At 48.0% G+C, this 19979-nt stretch overlaps 1 protein-coding gene across 2 annotated transcripts in view; it reads left to right on the top strand.

Annotated features, from left to right (window-relative positions):
* UPB1 (beta-ureidopropionase 1) overlaps nt 1-19979 on the top strand; it is a 45598-nt gene that overhangs the window by 8229 nt on the left and 17390 nt on the right. For both annotated transcript variants that reach the window (XM_003280826.3, XM_003280825.3), the window contains exons 2-6: nt 51-222; nt 2071-2158; nt 11027-11121; nt 13597-13758; nt 15781-15950. In XM_003280826.3, coding sequence (XP_003280874.1) covers nt 51-222; nt 2071-2158; nt 11027-11121; nt 13597-13758; nt 15781-15950 — 687 coding nt within the window. The remainder of the gene's footprint in view (nt 1-50; nt 223-2070; nt 2159-11026; nt 11122-13596; nt 13759-15780; nt 15951-19979) is intronic.

Below are 19979 nucleotides of genomic sequence, written 5' to 3'. Positions count from 1 at the left end.
GGAGCAGACTGAATCAAAATCACCTTCCCTCTTTTTTCCTGCCCATCTAGGAAGCTTGATCTGCCCAGGGAAGCTTTCGAAGCCGCCTCCAGAGAAGACTTTGAACTGCAGGGATATGCCTTTGAAGCGGCGGAGGAGCAGCTGAGACGACCCCGCATCGTGCACGTGGGGCTGGTTCAGAACAGAATCCCCCTCCCCGCAAATGCCCCTGTGGCAGAACAGGTGCAGACTCTTTTCACCATAATAAATACACAAACGGGGTTGTGGCCCGCCCTTGGAGCACACCTGCAGGCCCTGGCTGGCCACATACTCCAGGTCTGCAGGCTTGGGTGCCTCAAGCAGTAGCAGAGACGCTCCTGCCCTGGCCTCCCCACATCCCTCCAGCCTGCATCTCTGGCTCTTCTGTCTTCTTGTTCTTATTCTGTCTCTCCCTCCTCCTCACTGATCTTTCCACTTCTCTCCAGCTATTGATCTGAAGCTCCATTTACCAACCGGGAGGGTGCCCTTTTGGCCTGCTCGTGCTCTCCACGGGACGCTGCCTCTCAGCTGCCTGCCAGGAGGCAGCCAGCCAGCACACGCTGGTCGGGACTGTCTGTGTGTTCTTCTGCCTTAATCCTCAGGGCGGGGACTTGCTATACCCAGAAGTCTGTCAGCTGTGGTGCCTACAGGATTACGGGAATAGATAGGCATTCGCTTATGACCTCAGAGTTAGTAAATAAAGGTGACAGCATCATGTATCTCCCTAAAGAAACATGTTGTCACAGGCGCAGGTGGTTTGCTTTATACACTTCTCCACAGCATTCCTCCAGCTGCTCAATCTTTCAGGGATTTCCCTGCACAGATTTCCTCAGGATACGGCGTGTTTGAGGATTCTTAGGGATTCTGGAGAAACCTAAGGTCTCTTGGATTCCAGGTTTGGTTCTGCATCATCATTCACGTTGGTCCTTCCTTTGCTTTTGTTGGATTCACAGATGTCTGGTTCTCAGTCCTCTCACATTTGCATCTGGATTCATTTTTTGTGGATATGTCCCCTCTATCATCCCAGACTGTCAAGTCATAGGACCAGCTATGTTTTTTTCACCCACACAGGGCCTAGAAGTATGCTTTGCATTTTGCTAACGCCAAGCAAATATGTGTTTGCGGGGCTGATGCTGTCAGCAAATATCCGTAAAGCCATGGGGTGCACAGCCTCTCAAAGGAGGAGACTATAGGCCTTGTAAAGAGTTTGTGTGCTCTGGGTTTTCAGCCTGGTTCCTTTGGTCTGTCTTTGAACAAACACTTTTGAATGTCTCCTGAGAGCCAGGCATTGTGCCAAGGACAAGCAGACGATGAAGATGCTTTCTTCCTATCCCCAAGGAGCCTGTGGGGTCCTGGGAGTGACAGACAGCAGAGGAAGAGTGGCACACAATGAAAGCAGTGGCACACAATGGCTCTGGAAGGCCAGGGGATGCCCAGTTACCTTGACACTTGGCCCACAGCTGTGAGAGTCTGCAGAGGCCCACAGAGGGGCGACACGTGACATAGATAACACCTCCAGGAAGATTAGGTGGGAGGAGGGAAGTACATTCCTGGCCCAGGGCACAGCACACACCAAAGCACGGGGATTTAAAAAAGCCAGAGAGGCAAGGCATTCCATGATAAGATGCACACAGGATAAGTAGGATAAGTGTGGGACAAGACTTGCCTCTAAAGGCAGGAGAGTGGAGAGTGGAGTCCCAGGCCAAGGGGGTGGCTGACCTGGGAGATGGGTGTGAGCGTGGGCCCTGGACCGGAAGCAGCACCATCCTCATCCCTGCCTCTCAGCAACCCCACAGGTCAGGTGGCAGCCTTCCCATTACCAGGTGAGGAAACTGAAGCAGTGTCTAAGTGTCTGTGACCCCAGAGCCTCTGCGCCTCCAGCTTTTCATGCAGATTTTGGACATCAGGAGATAACCAAATATAGAAACTCCCCACCCTACTCCTCATACCTGCCCAGGTGGGCATTGATTGTTCCATATGCATTAGGATGAGATCCTAAAAATTGCCTTACCAATATAACTAAATGGATTCTAATCCATTTTAAATTCTCAGGTCTCTGCCCTTCATAGACGCATAAAGGCTATCGTAGAGGTGGCTGCAATGTGTGGAGTCAACATCATCTGTTTCCAGGAAGCATGGAGTGAGTCTTTTTTAATGGTGCTTTCTCTGCTGCCTTCAAACAATTGTGCATTCTCTCCATGTTGCCAAGAGTGTCTGCTGCCTGACTTTTAAAGAATCTCCTTTGTTTCCTCATCCATGGAAAGGTTCTCTGTCCACATCACCAGGAACCCCGGCCTCCCTGCTGTTACGCACCGAGCTGTTGTCTGATCCCATCAGTTTTCTCATATTGTTCTGAATCCATTCACTCCTCCCCATCTCTCTACCACCACCTGGTCCAAGCCCCTGGCAGCTCACCCCTGGCTTTTGTAATTCCCTCTAGCTGGTCTCCTGTGCCCTCCTGACCAGGACTTCTTTACCTTCAGATCTCAGCCCAGAGCCAGCCCCTCTATCTAAACATTCCTGGTACTATATACCTTTGTGGTTTTTATTTTTATCAGAGTTATACATGCTCATGGTTTAGAGTCAGATGAGTGTACAAGGTCTGTTACCAAAAAATAGCTGTTATCCCCAGCATCAACACTGAGCTAGTTCCTTTGGAATTTACCTTTGTTAGTGTTGCTACTTCCTAATTTTTGTTTTGCATCACCTATTGACTTCCCCCCATGGAAGACGTCAGTGTTAGCCCTTTCTTGCCTCTTCCTGGCCCTTCGACATACATGTGTCCTTGTTCTTCTATCCCCCTAGCCGTTTTGTCCACTTTGATTCCTTTTTTTTTTAAGACAAGGTCTTACTCTGTCACCCAGGCTTGGAGTACAATCACAGCTCACTGCGGCCTTGACCCCAGGCCCAAGCAATCCTCCCACCTCAGCCTCCCAAGTAGCTGGGACCACAGGTGCACACCATCATGCCCAGCTAATTGAAAAAAAAAAAAAAAAAAGTTTGTAGAGATGGAGATCTCACTATATTGCCCAGGCTGAACTTTGATTTCTTTTCCTGAATTATTCTCTGTTTTCCCTAGAGTTTGTTCTGTTTTCTACTTGCCACGCATTCAACCCCAAACTTTCTATCAATTCCTAAATCTCCCTTAATGTGTTTTAGACGCATCAGTTCATCAGTTTCATCTCCTCCAAGGAATCTGCCCCAGAGCCTTGTGACTGCTGTGGTCTGAATCAGGTGCCCCCTCTGCTGGCCACACAGTTGTTGTCCTGGGATCCCCCCTCACCATCACCCTGGGGAATCCCTTTGCCTTGCTCTTGTGTTTCTCTGTTCCCACAGCTTCCTCTTTCTTGGTTTATACCCTTATTTTAGTAGAGTGGTATAGTGGATCCTTATAGATTTATGTTGTCTTGGCATCCATGTTGAATACAAGTTTAACACTCTCATACCAGTGGCAGGGCTCGGTCACCCTGGACACAGTTTCCAGATCTACACCACACTGAGATGGCTCAAGCCAAGTGGCCAGTGTTAAGAACTTAAGAGGCCTCTCTCCCGCCAGCAGACGGGGCTGCCCACTTTCCTCCTGCTTCCTTTAAATGGACCATCCAGGCATTTGGCCATTAACTTAAGGTGACCACATCTTATTCATTATGTGTACTGCTATTTGCCCCATACTCTCTCTGACTCTTCATTTCTGCTTCATCTGACCTGGGGACAGAGGACTGCCCTCCTGACTCATGGCACTCTCCTTGCCCAGGATCTGTAAGTAAAAAAATCTTTAAACTTGTTTCCTATTGCGATTGTGTGTTGAATTTGCACCTTCCATGAGAAGAACCAGGGGCTGCCCCAGGCTGGGTTTTCCCTAGGATACCGGGGGAAGCATAAAGTTGGGCTCCTAGGGCCAGAGTGGTAGTCAGGCAGGGATAGGTCAGGCAAGAGCCACACAGCATTTGCCAGTATAAACAAGTTTCATGTATGAGGGACCCCCTGGTCACGGGTTGGACAGACAGGCATTAGGCTGTCCACCATGTACAAGATGTATCCTGTGAAAGGCACACTGTAGAGACCACATCCAGCTCCCTTCATTTCCTGTTAGTGCTGGGTTGCTAACGGCTCTGGTACTGGAGCCCCCATTTAGCTAGGGACTCTCAAAACAAGCAGTCCCCTGAGGAAGAACACATCAGAGGTAAACTTTTTGAGGCCTTGCCCATCTGAAAATATGTTCCTTCTACAATTTTCTTGATAGTTTGGTTGAGCATCAAATTTTAGGTTAGAAATCATTTTCCTTCAGAAGTTTGAACACACACTGTTCATTGTCTTCTAGTTTTTTGGGCATTGTTGAGTAGTCTACACCCATTTTAATTTGTGACCCATTGTCTATGACTTGTTTTTCTCTGGAAGACTGTAGGAGTTTCTTTTTCACCAATACTCTACAATTTCATAATGATATTCCATTGTGTATATCTATTTTAATCTACTCTAGGCACTCAGTGGGTTCTTTTAGTCTAGAAACTTGGGTTCTAAAGCTCTAGGAAATTTTCTTGCATTATTTCATTCATTATTTTCTCCTCTTTTTTTCTCATTCTAGGCAGTCCTACTGTTAGGATGTTGGAACCCTGGACTAGTTCCCTAATTTTGTTATGTATTTCCTCCTATTTTTTTTTTTTTGATACATGGTCTTACTCTTGTCACTGAAGCTGTAGTGCAGTGGCACAATCACAGCTCACTGCAGCCTTGACCTCCCAGGATCAAGCAATCCTCCTGCCCCAGCCTCCTGAGTAGCTGGGACCATAGATGCATACCACCACACCTGGCTAATTTTCTTGAATTTTTTTTTTTTTTTGTAAAGGTGAGATCTGTGTTGCCCAGGCAGGTCTCAAATTCCTGGGCCCAAGCAATTCTCCCACCTTGGACTCCCAAAGTGCTGCGACTATAGGCGTGAGCCACAGGGCCCAGTCACCCAGCCAGTATTTCCTCCTATTTCTTACCATTTTGTCTTTTTGCTCAATTTTCTGGTGGACTTGATCTGATTTGCCAGTCAGCCCTCCTATTCAACCTTTCATTTCTGCTGTCAAATTTTAAATTTACTAGTGTTCTTTTGGTCTGAAAGTCCCTGTTGAATTACATCCTGTTCTTGCATCATGGTTGCGATATCTTCTCTTATCTCTAAGGATACTAATATTAAGTAAATTTTGTTTTCGCTCTGCATGGTCCTTATTCCAAGTTGGACTCTTTGTTTGATTGCTCATATTTTAAGAATTGGGGATTAGGCCAGGCGCGGTGGCTCACGCTTGTAATCCCAGCACTTTGGGAGGCTGAGGCGGGCGGATCACGAGGTCAGGAGATCGAGACCACGGTGAAACCCCATCTCTACTAAAAAAAAATACAAAAAAATTAGCCGGGCGTGGTGGCGGGCGCCTGTAGTCCCAGCTACTTGGAGAGGCTGAGGCAGGAGAATGGCGTGAACCCGGGAGGCGGAGCTTGCAGTGAGCCGAGATTGCGCCACTGCACTCCAGCCTGGGCGACAGAGCGAGACTCCGTCTCAAAAAAAAAAAAAAAAAAAAAAAAAAGAATTGGGGATTAAAAATCTGTGAGCTCTGAGTTTGTAGTAGGGGCTCACCCACTGAGCTCTATTATAGGGTGATCTGATTTAGTGGTAATTCCCAGGTAATCCCAGTGTTAGTATCTCTGGGTCATTCTTTTCAGGCTGGTCAGAGTCCCCAGAGATGTTTCTGCCCTTGTGACAAGAAGGGAAGGAGAACAAAGGTTCAGCATGCTGATGTTTACTCAATCCCTCTGTTTTGATACTTCGCTTGCTTTCATCTGCCCTGCTCCAAAGCTAGAGAGCCTCTGCTTGAACCATCTCTGGAGGATGAGCCTGTGGCCTTCTTCTGGGGTAGATGGGGCAGGTCCCAGCCTCTTGTGTGGAGAAAGGACCTGGACTTCTGCTTCTTTTTTTATTTTTATTTTTATTTTTTTCAGATGGAGTCTTGGTCTGTCACCCAGGCTGGAGGGCAGTGGCGCGATCTCAGCTCACTGCAACCTGTGCCTCCTGGATTCAAGTGATTCTTCTGCCTCAGCCTCCTGAGTAGCTGGGACTACAGGCCCGTGCCACCATGCCTGGCTGATTGCTGTATTTTTAGTAGACGGGGTTTTGCCATGTTGGCCAGGCTGGTCTCGAACTCCTGACCTCAGCCTCCCAAAGTGCTGGGATTACAGGCGTGAGCCACCGTGCCTGGCCCTAACTGCCTTTTTTTTTTTTTTTTTTTTTTTTCCAGATGGAATCTTGTTCTGTCACCCAGGCTGGCATGCAGAGGTGCAATCTCAGCTCACTGCAACCTCCGCCTCCTGGGTTCAAGCAATTCTCCTGCCTCAGCCTCCTGAGTAGCTGGAATTACAGGCCTGTACCACCACACCCAGCTAATTTTTGTATTTTTAGTAGAGACTGGGCTTCACCATGTTGGCCAGGCTGGTCTCAAATTCCTGACATCACGTGATCCGCCCGCCTTGGCCTCCCAAAGTGCTGGGATTACAGGCGTGAGCCACTGCGCCCGGCCCCTAACTGCTTCTTAAATAGACCTTTGACCAGTCCTTGTATATCATACTTCCCTGCTTCCCCGCCTTCAGAGGTACCTGGTGCCCCTGGGTCCTGAGTTTTGGATAAGCAGGAAACCTTCTCTGCTGCTAGCGGGACTCGGTTTTCTCTGCTGCTAGCGGGACTCGGTTTTCTCTGATCTGCTGAGAGATTTGCCTGCATCTTTCCGCCTTCCAGCTTCCCGTGTTTCCGTGCCTCAGTGCTCCATCCTTGTGGGTATATGCCTTTGCTTGAACATTGCTTTCTTGTCATGTTAATGGGGTTTCAGGAAAGAACATGTGTCTGTGTCCCAGAAGTTCATGTCATTTTCCTATTTTTGTTACCTTTGTACTCTCACTCTTCATTAGACTATGAGCTCCATGAGGATAGTATCTATGTTTGTTTTTCCCAACTCTCCACCCACCCGTTTCATCTTTGGTGGCAAGAATAATCGCTAGTGCATGACAGGCACTACAAATTAGTATTGGCTGGATAGTTGAACTAACATCTTCCCTTTCTTGGATCTGGAACTCCCCCTCATTTATCAAAGTCTAGGACAGGTACCCCTCCTTTGTGGGGCCCTGGGACTCCCCCAGGACTCCCCCTGACCACTCTGTACTGCCAGGTTGTGTGACTGCACCAGGTTCTAATTCATCTCCTTCCCTCTAGGCTGGCAGTTCCTGAGGGCCAGGTGTTGGGTCAGTGCATGTGGAACCCCGTCCCCTCTAGTTGAAGAACTGTAGTTGGGACTTTGCAGCCAGCCTCACCCGACCCCCCTTCCACATCCTTCTTTTGAAAGTGTGTTTACATTAGAGTGGTTGTGTAAACAGGAAAAGAAGCCGCTTATTCTCTGGGGGCACTTGACTCACTCCTAATGCTCTGAAAGCTGAGAATTAATGGTCATTAAGGAGCATTTGTGTTTTCAACAGCTTTTCTGTTGGCTTCCTTAAAATAATTCATCTCTCTTCACAGAAGGCGAGCCTGGGGAGCCTTGAGCCTGGTACCAAGGCCCCCAGGGCTGTTGCTGGCAGTGCCTGCCGCCTGCTTGGCAAGATGGTGGTGGTGCCATTGGCGGGATATTTACTGTGATACTCTCTTAGGACCAGGCTTCCTGGGACTGGAAGGAATTGAGAGGCTGAGGCTTCTCTTCCTTCTCTGTGAAATAAAGGGAGTGACACCTGCTTAGGGATGTTGGAGACGATCTGCCTATTATGAAGATAGGAGTTATAAAGAAATAATTTTTAGGCAACTAGAAAGGAGTAAAAGGAATAAAGGAGTAAAGGTTCTCAGTGGAAATTTTCCTGTAATAAGAAGCAACCCCTGAACCATTTCTTTTCTAACCGAAAAGGCGGCTTAAAAAGCCAGTCCAGCAAGCTTTGATATGCAAATACCGGCAATTAGAAACTAGGTCCACCCAACATGGCGATTCCTGCCCTCTTCTCCTTGTCACCACCTGTGCCAAGTGTCATGACCGCCTCCAAATAACTCATACATGTTCAGGACATCATGGCAGCTCACATTTGCATATTAAAGGGCTAAGGTGGGAGGGCTAGATTTTTTGCGGGCTACTTGAATGTCACACCTGGTCAAACCAATCCCCTGGGCCCTATGCAAATCAGACCCCACCTCCTCCAGCCTCCCAATATAACCAACCACTTTTCCGTGGCACACCAGATTTCTCTTGGTTCAGGCCCCCCTGGCCCCCTCTGCCGTATGGGGGAGCTGTTTTCTTCTTTCTACCAGGTACCATGCTCCACATATGCCTGGCATTTAGGAGATACTGTCTACAATTGTTACTCCTAAAGAGGTCATAAGGCCCTCACAGAGACCAGTTAAACACTGCCCCATCACATCACACAGCTTCCTTCACACCCCACTCAAGTTAGTTCAAAGTAGCTGGAACAATAGCAGACAACTGGAAACTTCTGTTAAGCTAATCCCTCTAAAAGAAATGGATTTGGGGCCAGATGTGGTGGCTTACGCCTGTAATCCCAGCACTTTCTGAGCCTGAGGCGGGCGAATCACCTGAGGTCACGAGTTCGAAACCAGCCTGGCCAACATGGTGAAACCCTGTCTCTTCTAAATATACAAAAATTAGCTGGACATGGTGGTGGGTGCCTGTAATCCCAGCTACTTGGGAGGCTGAGGCAGGAGAATTGCTTGAACCCAGGAGGTGGAGGTTGCAATGAGCCAAGATCGTGCCACTGCACTCCAGCCTGGGCAATGAGAGCGAGACTCTGTCTCAAAAAAGAAAAAAAAAAGAAAGAAATGGACTTGGGCTGGGTGTGGTAGCTCACACCTGTAATCCCAGCACTTTGGGATGCCGAGGCAGCCAGATCACCTGAAGTCAGGAGTTCGAGACCAGCCTGGCCAACATGATGAAAACCCATCTCTACTAAAAATACAAAAAAAATTAGATGGGCATGATGGCAGGCGCCTGTAATTTCAGCTACTTGGGAGGCTGAGGCAGGAGAATCGCTTGAACCCAGGAGGTGGAGGTTTCAGTGAGCCAAGATCGCGCCATTGCACTCCAGCCTGGGCAACAAGAACAAGACTCCATCTCAAAAAAAAAAAGAAAGAAAGAAATGCACTTGGGTTATTGTGAGGTGGGAGATCTACAGAGTATACTGAATTAGTCCAGACAACGAATTCAGTTCTCCACACTGAGAAAGAAAAAGACGAATAGCCCAGTAGGAAATAGGCAAAGGGTATGAACAAAAAAATGTAGGGGAGGAATCCAGACTGGCCAGTAAATGTGTGGTGAGGGTTTCAGCCTCACCGGGGATATGGGAAACATTTACTCACAGTGAGGCACCGTTCACACCAGCAGACTGGCAGGTACTAAAGGTAACTCCACGTACTGCAGATATCCATGTGTGGCTGGGCTGTAGAGCAGCACTGGGCACACAGCCAAAGGTCCCAAGGGCCCACCCCAGCGGAGTCCCCTCCATCCCCTGCATAGGAGACTGCTCTGAACTTGGTGTGCATGGAGATGACCAGCATCTTTGAACTGTTAATCTGTGTGTATGTACCTACTGTTTGGGGAAAAAAAAAAAACCAAAAAAAAAAAACCAATGAGTTGAATGAAATTTCCTACTGAATTAGCCCTCAGGTGGGACCTGGCCAGAGATCATAAGAATAAGAGCATTAATCCTTGCAGATGTTCATCCTGTCCAGTGGTTCCCAAACTTTTTGTGGGATCATTAATGAGTAGCTTTTCTTATTTCTGAAGAAGCCTCCTTGTCACTAGGAGGAGGGAGGGTCCCAGTGCCATCCCCAGCAGCCTTCTGATACTTTCCCCAAGGAGTCAATGGAGCTCCTGCCACCCTGCAGATTGGACAACAGCATGAGATCTGCTGGTTGGGAACTTTGGCAATTTAAAACTTTTTTTGTGTGTGGCATATAGATATACATAACAATATTTACCATTTTAACCATTTTTAAGTGTACAGTCTGTGGCATTAAATACATTCATGTTGTTGTGCAACCATCATCACCATGATCTCCAGAATTTTTCTCATCATTCACAATTGGACACCTCTACCCATTAAACAGTAACTTCCCATTATCCCCTCTTCTGGCCTCTGACAGCTATTCTACTTTCTGTCATTAAGAATTTGACTACTCTAGGCTGGGCGTGGTGACTCACACCTGTAATCCCAGCACTTTGGGAGGCTGAGGTGGGCGGGTCACCTGAGGTCGGGAGTTCAAGACCAGCCTGACCAACATGGAGAAACCCCGTCCCTACTAAAAATACAAAATTAGCCGGGTATGGTGGCGCATGCCTGTAATCCCAGCTACTCGGGAAGGCTGAGGCAGGAGAATTGCTTGAACCTGGGAGGGGGAGGTTGCGGTGAGCTGAGATAGTGCCATTGTACTCTGGCCTAGGCAACAAGAGCAAAACCCCATCTCAAAAAAAAAAAAAAAAAAAATTTTTGACTACTCTAAATACCTCCTATGAGTGGACTCCTACAATATTTGTTTTGTGTTTTAGCATATTCATAAAGGTTCATCCATGTAAGCATGCATCAGAATTTCTTCCCTTTTTAAAAGAGGGTTGACTAATATTCCATTGTGTATATATACACCACATTTTACCTATCAATTCTTCTGTTGATAAGACACTTGGGTTGTTTCCATCTTTTGGCTATTGTGAATAATGTTCCTGTAAACATGAGTGTGCAAATATCTGTTCAAGTCCCTGCTGCAATTGTTTTTAAGACTTTGGGAAAGACATTTGGCCCAGTCCCTTGTTTTGTCATGCAGCCCAGAGGTAAGGGCTGCCCAGTGCCCACAGCCAGGAACAGGACCCAGAAGCCAGGCCATAGCACTCCTGAGACTATATTCTCTTGCAGTGACCTCTCGCTTCTGGGCTGAGGAGCCCCCCTCAGAGGCTGTGCATGTTGGATATAATTCTGCCCTTTCTCCTATTTATAGCTATGCCCTTTGCCTTCTGTACGAGAGAGAAGCTTCCTTGGACAGAATTTGCCGAGTCAGCAGAGGATGGGCCCACCACCAGATTCTGTCAGAAGGTAGGACATTAACGGTGTCTCTGGCAGCAGCTGCCAAATATGTGCAAGTCACAGAGCATGACCACAGCTGCCGGGTTTGGCCTTTCACCATGGAAAATGCACCCATTTGGTGCTTGTTTTGCCAGATAAGATTAGATAAGACTATTTGCCGCTTTTTTTTTTTTTAGCATACTCTTAAAATTGGAGAGTGTAAGGCTCCAGAAGGGCCATTAGCTTTTTCAGGCAAGGGAGCTGCAGCCCAGGGAGGGTAGTCAGAGGTGACTTTTGTAGAAAGTCCCACAGCTGGCAAGTGGCAGGGCTGGCATTCAGGGACCAGAGAAGCCAGTTCCTCATCCAGAGCTCTGCATGCTCCACTGCAGTTTGCTTGAGTCACAGAAGCTTGGATGCATGGCCTGTGTCTCATCAGCATAGAAATTGGTTTTGATTTTTCTTCATTAAAACCTCATAATACATGTTGTATGATCCCATTTATATAAACTGTCCAGAATAGGCAAATCCATAGAGACAGAAAGTAGATTAGTGGTGGCTAAGGGCTGGGGGTGAGGAAGGAAGTGAGTGACTGCTAATGGGTACAAAGTTTCCATTTAGGGAGATGAAAATGCTCTAAAATTAGATAGTGGTGAAGGTTGCACAACTCTGAATATCCTGAATACTACTGAATTGCCCACTTCAAAAGAGTGACTCCTTGTTCTGCTCTTTCCCACCTCTTGCTACTGTACTTGACCAATCTTAAAGTGAATCTTATGCTGTGTGAATTGTATCTTTTTTTTTTTTTTTTTTTTTGAGATGGAGTCTTGCTCTGTCGCCCAGGCTGGAGTGCAGTGGCACGATCTCGGCTCACTGCAAACTCCGCCTCCTGGGTTCACGCCATTCTCCTGCCTCAGCCTCCGGAGTAGCTGGGACTACAGGCGCCCGCCACCAGGCCCGGCTAATTATTTTTGTATTTTTAGTAGAGACGGGGTTTCACCGTGTTAGCCAGGATGGTCTCGATCTCCTGACCTCGTGATCCACCGCCTTGGCCTCCCAAAGTGCTGGGATTACAGGCATAAGCCACCGCGCCTGGCCTGAATTATATCTTAAACTGTTACCAGAAAACCCGTGAGGTGACGAATGGTCATTTATCCTTATTTTCACCTCTAACACAACAACTCTTTTCATTTCTTTGTATTCTCTTTCAGGTTTTATACATATAGTTAGGGGCTTCTGGGGCAGAGCCATAATCATGGTGACTTTACCAATACTCAGTTGTGATTCCAAACATCGGTGTTCTCAGGCTGTAGGGGAAAAAAAAAAATCTCTCATTCACCAGGTTGTTGATTTCTTGCTATGGAAAAAAGAGGAAAGAGACTGGTTAGGGGACTTTTGCAGATGATAAGCCTGAGCCAGGGCTGGAGGAAGAGTGTGAAAGAGAGCTGGTGCCAGAGACACTCTGCCTCCACAGGGACCTGAGGCTGCCCTTAGCATGGCTCCTAGTGTTGCCTTCTGAGCATGCCTCTCCCCTGTCCTGTTGTTAAGGCCAGAGATCATGATGGCTAATTAGAGTAGAGGACAAATGTCCTGCTGGGCTGCTCATCCTGTGGTCACCAGGGATTGATGTTCTTACTTGAGACAAAAGGAATTTGATGCCAAAGAAATTTATTTTTGGCATAGATAAGACGTTTGATTATTCTTTTTATTCTTTTTTAAAGTGGTAAAATATACACATAAAATTTACCATTTTAACCATTTTTAAGTGTACAGTTCAGTAGTGTAAAGTATATTCACGCTGTGCGGATCTCCAGAATTTTTGCATCTTGCAAATTTGACTCTATCCCATTCAACAATAGCTCCCCGTTCCCCCAGCCCCTGGCAACCACCATTCTCTTAATATTGTACTTTCCATTTCTGTGAGTTTGACTACTCTAGATACCTTACACAAGTGGAATCATACAGTATTTGTCTTTTTGGGACTGGCTTATTTCATTTAGCATAGTATCGTCAAGGTTCATCCATGTGTAGCATAGAACCATGGCATCTAAGGCTGGATGATACTCCATTGTATGGATGTGCCACGTTTCGTTTGTCCATTCACCCATTGATGGGCACTTGGTTTGCTCCCACCTCTTTGCTATTGTGAATAATGCTGCAATGAATATGCGCTTGCAAATCTCTTCTGCTTTCAATCCTTTTGGATATATACCCAGGATTAGGGTTGCCAGATCAAATGGTAATTCTTGTTTAATTTTTTGAGGAACTCCCATATGGTTTTCCAGAGCAGCTGCACCATTTTACTATACTACCAACTGTGCACAGGACAATGTGATTCTTATTTAGCAAAGCATGGACATCAGGGTATTTAGTGTTCCAAACAACAAATGCAAGTGATTGCTCTGACCCAAGCCTACTGATTTAGTAGGATCATTAAATTCTTCTTCGATAAAAAACTACAACAATTGGTTTAAAAGTGGGACTCTGCCATATTTATCATTTTTCCAGCTGGCAAAGAACCATGACATGGTGGTGGTGTCTCCCATCCTGGAACGAGACAGCGAGCATGGGGACGTTTTGTGGAATACAGCTGTGGTGATCTCCAATTCTGGAGCAGTCCTGGGAAAGACCAGGAAAAACCACATCCCCAGAGTGGGTGATTTCAACGAGGTGAGCCACCCATAAGATAGATAACCAGCCCTGTTCACTTGCCCCTCTGTGTGTTGTAGATCTCTGTGGGACTTTCTGTGGGGAAGTTCTGTGCAGGATCATACTCCATGTCATGCACACTCCACTGGAGCACAGTGTGGCTGCAGTGCTCAGAGGGTTACCTGACATTGCCCTATATCACACAGGCAGACAGGATTCAGGCGGGACTCTCAGAGGAGTCCCAAACACCTTTAGCACAATGGGGCATATATTTTTTTTAATACAACCTGATTTGGCCTCCTGAATTCTTTGAAGTAAGTGGTATATAAATTAAAGCCAAAAATAGTTCTTGCACAAACATGAAATGATTCCTGTGGCCCCTTTCAGGCTCAGAGCCTAGCACGCCACAGCCCTGTCCTTGGTTGGAGCGTGGCATTCCTTGTCTGTGGATCATGGGGGGGTCTGAGATGGCCCATGTTTGTGTGTCAGGTGGCAGTGGGCAAACATGCATGTCTGCGTAGTGTGCATTATGTGAAATTTCATGTGCCCATGATCAGGGCACAAGTTGGGGGGGCCATTTTGGTTGGTTAATGCCAACCCCTGGGTGGGTAAGATGGGAGCGGGTGGACGTTTGAAGGAGGGAAATGAGCTCTGCCTAATGCCTAAGATATTAAATCTGAACTTGATTTGCGGTTAATGCAGTTGTTCAGGATGCGATGTCCCCAGTTCTCACTCCATGATTGTGGGGGTCCTGGCTGTTCTCAGGCTGGTCAGGCAGATAAGAAATGGCCTGCAGAGCTAGAGGTTTCCCAGGGAGAAAGAAGAACCCAGCGTTTCTCAGTAACAGCTGCAGGTGGGGGTGGGAAGACGCGCCCCTCACCTGTTTACCCTGGGATTAATCTTTAGCTCCCTGCAGATAGCACAGGGCTTGTCTCAGCACAGCAGGATCTGCTCCGGTGTTCACCACGTGCACATATCCTGGTTGCTGCCTGACCCTGGCCAATTTTGATGGCCAGGATCAGGAGGAGGTGGAAGGCTCCTGGAGCAGATCTGTTTGGGACCCTGATTTGCCCTCTAGCTTCCCTCAGTGCTGTCCAGGACAGTGTCCCTGCCCTGGCACCCTTAGGAGCAGACAGAGAGGCAGGGATGGGAGGATGGGATCTGGTCCTCCTGCCCCACAGGGACCTCCTTAACCCTAGGCAGGATGGAGAAGGTGCGCTTTCAGGGTGTGGGTTCCACTAGAAGCTTTGGCCTTAATCATTTGGGCAAGCTGTGCCCCCCCAGGAAACAGCTTTCTCCTCTGACCAGGGAGAGAGTTGCTTGGATGTGCTCCAGGTCCCTGGGGCTCCACTGTTCTATATAATGATATCTGATTGCTGAGGGCATTGACCAACTCATGTTAATGCCGACCAAACCTGAGCCTTGAGTTGGACCATAATTGAAACCTCACCAGAGTTTGAAATAGTGTGGAACGTCATTGTGGGGATTTTTGTGACATGTCAGAAAGGAGACTAGGCAAATGCTTAAGCCACTGTGATTTCCCCCGGGGGATGGCTTATTTGGTGTCAGGGTTTTTTTGTGTGTGTGTTTTGTTTTTATCATATTGAAATTCTGGAACTTAGAGTCACACTCAGGAGTGTAACCACCTCTGGACTATTGGTGATATTTCAGTTTTTCTGCTGAGTCTAAGGAAAGGGAAATCTTAAAGGTCAGAGGTAGCTGGGTGCGGTGGCTCACGCTTGTAATCCCAGCACTTTGGGAGGCCGAGGCAGGCGGATCACGAGGTCAGGAGATCGAGACCACGGTGAAACCCCGTCTCTACTAAAAATACAAAAAAAAATTAGCCGGGTGTGGTGGCGCGTGCCTGTAGTCCCAGCTACTTGGAGAGGCTGAGGCAGGAGAATGGTGTGAACCCGGGAGGCGGAGCTTGCAGTGAGCCGAGATTGCGCCACTGCACTCCAGCCTGGGTGACAGAGCGAGACTCCGTCACAAAAAAAAAAAAAAAAGGTCAGAGGCATCAGTATATGGCCCTTTGCTTTTCAGTCAACTTACTACATGGAGGGAAACCTGGGCCACCCCGTGTTCCAGACGCAGTTTGGAAGGATCGCGGTGAACATTTGCTACGGGCGGCACCACCCCCTCAACTGGCTTATGTACAGCATCAATGGGGCTGAGATCATCTTCAACCCCTCGGCCACGATTGGAGCATTCAGGTCACTCAGTTGGTGGGGTCTGGGGGGCTTCCTGGGGCCCAGCCAGCTGAAGCCCAAGACTGGGCTGTGGAGCTCCAAGGTGGCAGCAGGCAGGCACAGCCACCAGGATGTTAACAGAGCTGAGCCCCCAGGATTGTATGTTGTACATGTGACCAGCTTTTCAGTGAAAAGAATCCTCAAGATGGCAGTGAGCAATCCCCAACCTGCAGCAAGAGCTGCTCTACAGTAAAACACCAACCTCTGCTGTGATTCTGAACACTGAGATGAAAATAATTCCCCCCTTTCTCTGTAGTCACCAGGGGGCTTCAAAAAGCCCCATATTGGGCTGGGCTCGGTGGCTCACACCTGTAATCCCAGCACTTTGGGAGGCCGAGGCAGGTGGATCACTTGAGGTCAGAAGTTTGAGACCAGCCTAGCCAACGTGGTGAAACCCTGTCTCTACTAAAAATACAAAAATTAGCCAGGCATGGTGGCAGGCGCCTGTAGTCCCAGCTACTCGGGAGGCTGAGGCAGGAGAATCGCTTGAACTTGGGAGGCGGAGGTCACAGTAAGCCAAGATGGCACCACTGCACTCCAGCCTGGTGATAGAGCGAGACTCCGTCTCAAAAACAAACAAAAAAACAAAAAAGAACCCCCACATCTAAGTCCTTGGAGCATAGTAGGTGCCTAGCCAGCATTGGCTCCTGGATGGGGGACTGTGGATTCCTAGTCCTCACATCTGCAGCATCCTGCACAGGTAGGGCAGACATCTGGACAAGAGAAGCCGCAAATGAGGGAGTTGGAGATCAGTCGAGGACACTTGTCTTTAACCAGAGAAGGGTTTTATTTTTATAGCACATAACAAGTGTTTTGGTGTTAGCCTCACCCCTAAACAGATAGAACTGCCCTTGTCAAGGCAGGGCTGGGGGATGAGGGGAGGGTGGCCCTGGAAGCCCAAGAGCTGGGCAGTACCCCACCCCTGGGGCCCCTCATTTAGGAGGGGCATCCAGCGAGCTAATCTAACTGCATGACTGTGCTGCTGGTGCCTCTCTCTTCCACAAAAGCTGAGCATTTGGGTGGTTTCCAGTTTTGCATCACTACAAGTAACAGAACTCTAGGAATTTATGTGCAAATACTTTTCTCCCCAACTCACTTCCTTCCAAGCAGGATTCCTGCTGCAGGAGGTGCTGGCTTTCACTTTCTGTGGTCTTGGCTGCCAGTGTCCCCGGCAGGACAGGGGTGTGCCCTGTCCTGCCATGGGTGGGGAGCAGGGGGAATTCTGGTGGGTGCGCAGCTTTGAGTCTCTGTTGGCCTGCACTTGTCTTTTTTGTCCTCATTCTTGACTAAATTTCAGTTGAATTTCTTCTTTTTTTTTTTTCCTTTGAGACGGAGTCTCACTCTGTCACCCAGGTTGGAGTGCAGTGGCGTGATCTCGGCTCACTGCAAGCTCTGTCTCCCGGGTTCACACCATTCTCCTGCCTCAGCCTCCCAAGTAGCTGGGACTACAGGTGCCCACCACCACACCTGGCTAATTTTTTGTATTTTTAGTAGAGATAGGGTTTCACTGTGTTAGCCAGGATGGTCTCGATCTCCTGACCTCGTGATGCACCCACCTTGGCCTCTCAAAGTGCTGGGATTACAGGCATGAGCCACTGCCTCCGGTCAAATTTCAGCTGAATTTCTTCTAAACGTCAGGGTGTGACATTTACCTTTTCTTTTCATACAGTACCCCTTTCTCAAGAGTAATATCCCCTCTGCATTCAACATTTATTTACACAGCAGGTTCCTTCTGGAGCCAGAATGCAACCCCTCATCTGTTACCTCAGGTCTACCACCCTGCCCATGTACCTGGAGGTCTGGTCCATGTCCAGGAGGGGAGGGGTACTGTTGGGCAGAAGGGGAAAATCAGGCCTCCATCTCCCCTCAGAGAACATACTGGAGTCTCATGGTGGCCAGATCACCAGTGACAGCATTCATTGGCGGTCGTCAGTAGGGTTATTACTGGTCATCCAGCTACCAGGCCTGGGCAGAACTTTGGGGCTACCCCCTAGAGCAGCCCCCTCTGCTGGCTCTGGGTAAGACACTTGGCAAGCTCCATCTCCCCGCTGGGGTCCCTAGAGGAACCCGAAGCACTAGGGCATCTGGCTTCTGGGCCAGGGCAGGCAAAGTTGTGGCCGTGGACTCAGATGGCTCCTCGCCTTGTGTGTGCAGAGGCCCTCCCTGACACTGCTATCTCAGGCTTTTATTAGCTCCAGTTAGGCAAACAGAAGCACCCCAGTGTAATATGCATATAATTGCTATGTCCTCAGCAGCCTATTAGGCTTATTAAAAATGATTGATTTTTCTTTCCTCAGCCAAGAATCATCCAACGCTTGGCTTTCCAGGGTATGGTGAGGCTGGCAGTAAAAACTAACAGGTCTTTTGGAAAGCAGTATGTTTCATGAGCTCCTAAAATGCTCATGCCCTTTGGCCTGACAATGATACTCCTAGAACGGTAGCCTGAAGAAACAATCTAAAAGAGAAGGGAAGGCCAGGCACAGTGGCTCACATTTGTAATCCCAGCCCTTTGGGAGGCCAAGGCTGGCGGATCACTTGAGGTCAGGAGTTTGAGACCATCCTGGCCAACATGGTGAAACCTCATCTATACTAAAAATACAAAAATTAGCCGGGCATGGTGGCGGGCGCCTGTAGTCCCAGCTACTTGGGAGGCTGAGGCAGGAGAATCGCTGGAACCTAGCAGGCAGAGGTTGCAGTGAGCTGATATTGCACCACTGCGCTCCAGCCTTGGCAACAAAGCAAGACGGAAAAAAAAATAGGGAAAGGCAATGCATGTGAAGTGCTCACAACAGCTTACTTACAATAAGGGAAAAGCTGACAGCGGGGGAAGTGTCTGAGCTAAGTACATTGCAGCCCACCTCTTCCACAGGTTATTGTACAGCCACTAAAAAGAGTCCTGATGAAGGTAATGCAAAGTGACGAAAGCCTGTGAGCAAGAAAAAGATGTGTTCAGGCTGTGGTCAGAACTCTTGGAAAAAAAAGAAAAAAGGAAAAAAAAGTTTGCCTGTGGACAAGAGTAGTCATAGAATGTAGATAAAAGGCAACAGGTGGTTTAGTAGGATGGTAGGATCCTGGGTGGTTTTCTTAAAATGATGAATGATGGAATTGATAGTGTTTTTCAGCACAATGCTGGGCAAATCCCCACCAGCATTGGATCACAGCATCAAGAACCATCCATCCCCTTTTCTGACACCTTCTGCCACCTGTATCAGAGACAGATATACACATGTGCATGCACACACATGGGTCAGCAGGGTGTCCTCATTCCTTTTTGAGTCCCACAGTTCTAAGTACACAGTAGTGTCTGAGTGCTTTTGATTAGGTTATCCTCATAATCCAAGGACGTGTCCCTTACAGCTTGGGTGACCAAAGATTTCTACCATCTGTGTACATTCATTGGCAAGTCACCATCCTATCCTCTTGCTGCATCTTGCCTTTCCACTGCAATTATTTTTAGGGGTGTGTGTGCACTGCACTGGGAATATGGCATACGTCCCCACTCCGCATCAGACTTCATGATTCCTGCACACACTGGGCCCTCACCAACCCCAGCTTCCTTTCCCCTGGTGGTTTTGAGAGCATAAATTTTATTGCCAGCTGTGGGTTTGGGTCCTACGCAGAATACCTCCCTGGAGAATCGCAACTAAGATGTTTATGGCAATCGCCCTGCAAGTGTCTATTTAATTCCTGAAAATGTCATTTACTGGTGTATTTCTGTAAAAATCATTTCTGAAAAGTTTTGTCAGCTTGGCTTAGCAGCTGGGGGAAAAAAGCAGCAAAATGAGTCCCCTCAATCAAGCCTATGGTTTTTTATTTTTTCAGACTTGTGAATCCTCCTCAGAATTAGGCTTGTGACAAGCACCCACCCCCTCCACCTACTCCCCGGTTTAAACCAGGTGCATGCTGACACGAAGAAAGATTCCGGGGCATTTTGCTCCCAGTCACACAGTGTTTCTAAGTGGGCATTACTCCTGTCAATCCACAGTCTTAAAG

This window comes from Nomascus leucogenys, chromosome 7b (assembly GCF_006542625.1).
Source record: "Nomascus leucogenys isolate Asia chromosome 7b, Asia_NLE_v1, whole genome shotgun sequence".
NCBI lineage: Eukaryota > Metazoa > Chordata > Mammalia > Primates > Hylobatidae > Nomascus > Nomascus leucogenys.
This window is presented reverse-complemented; position numbering and strand designations above follow the sequence as displayed.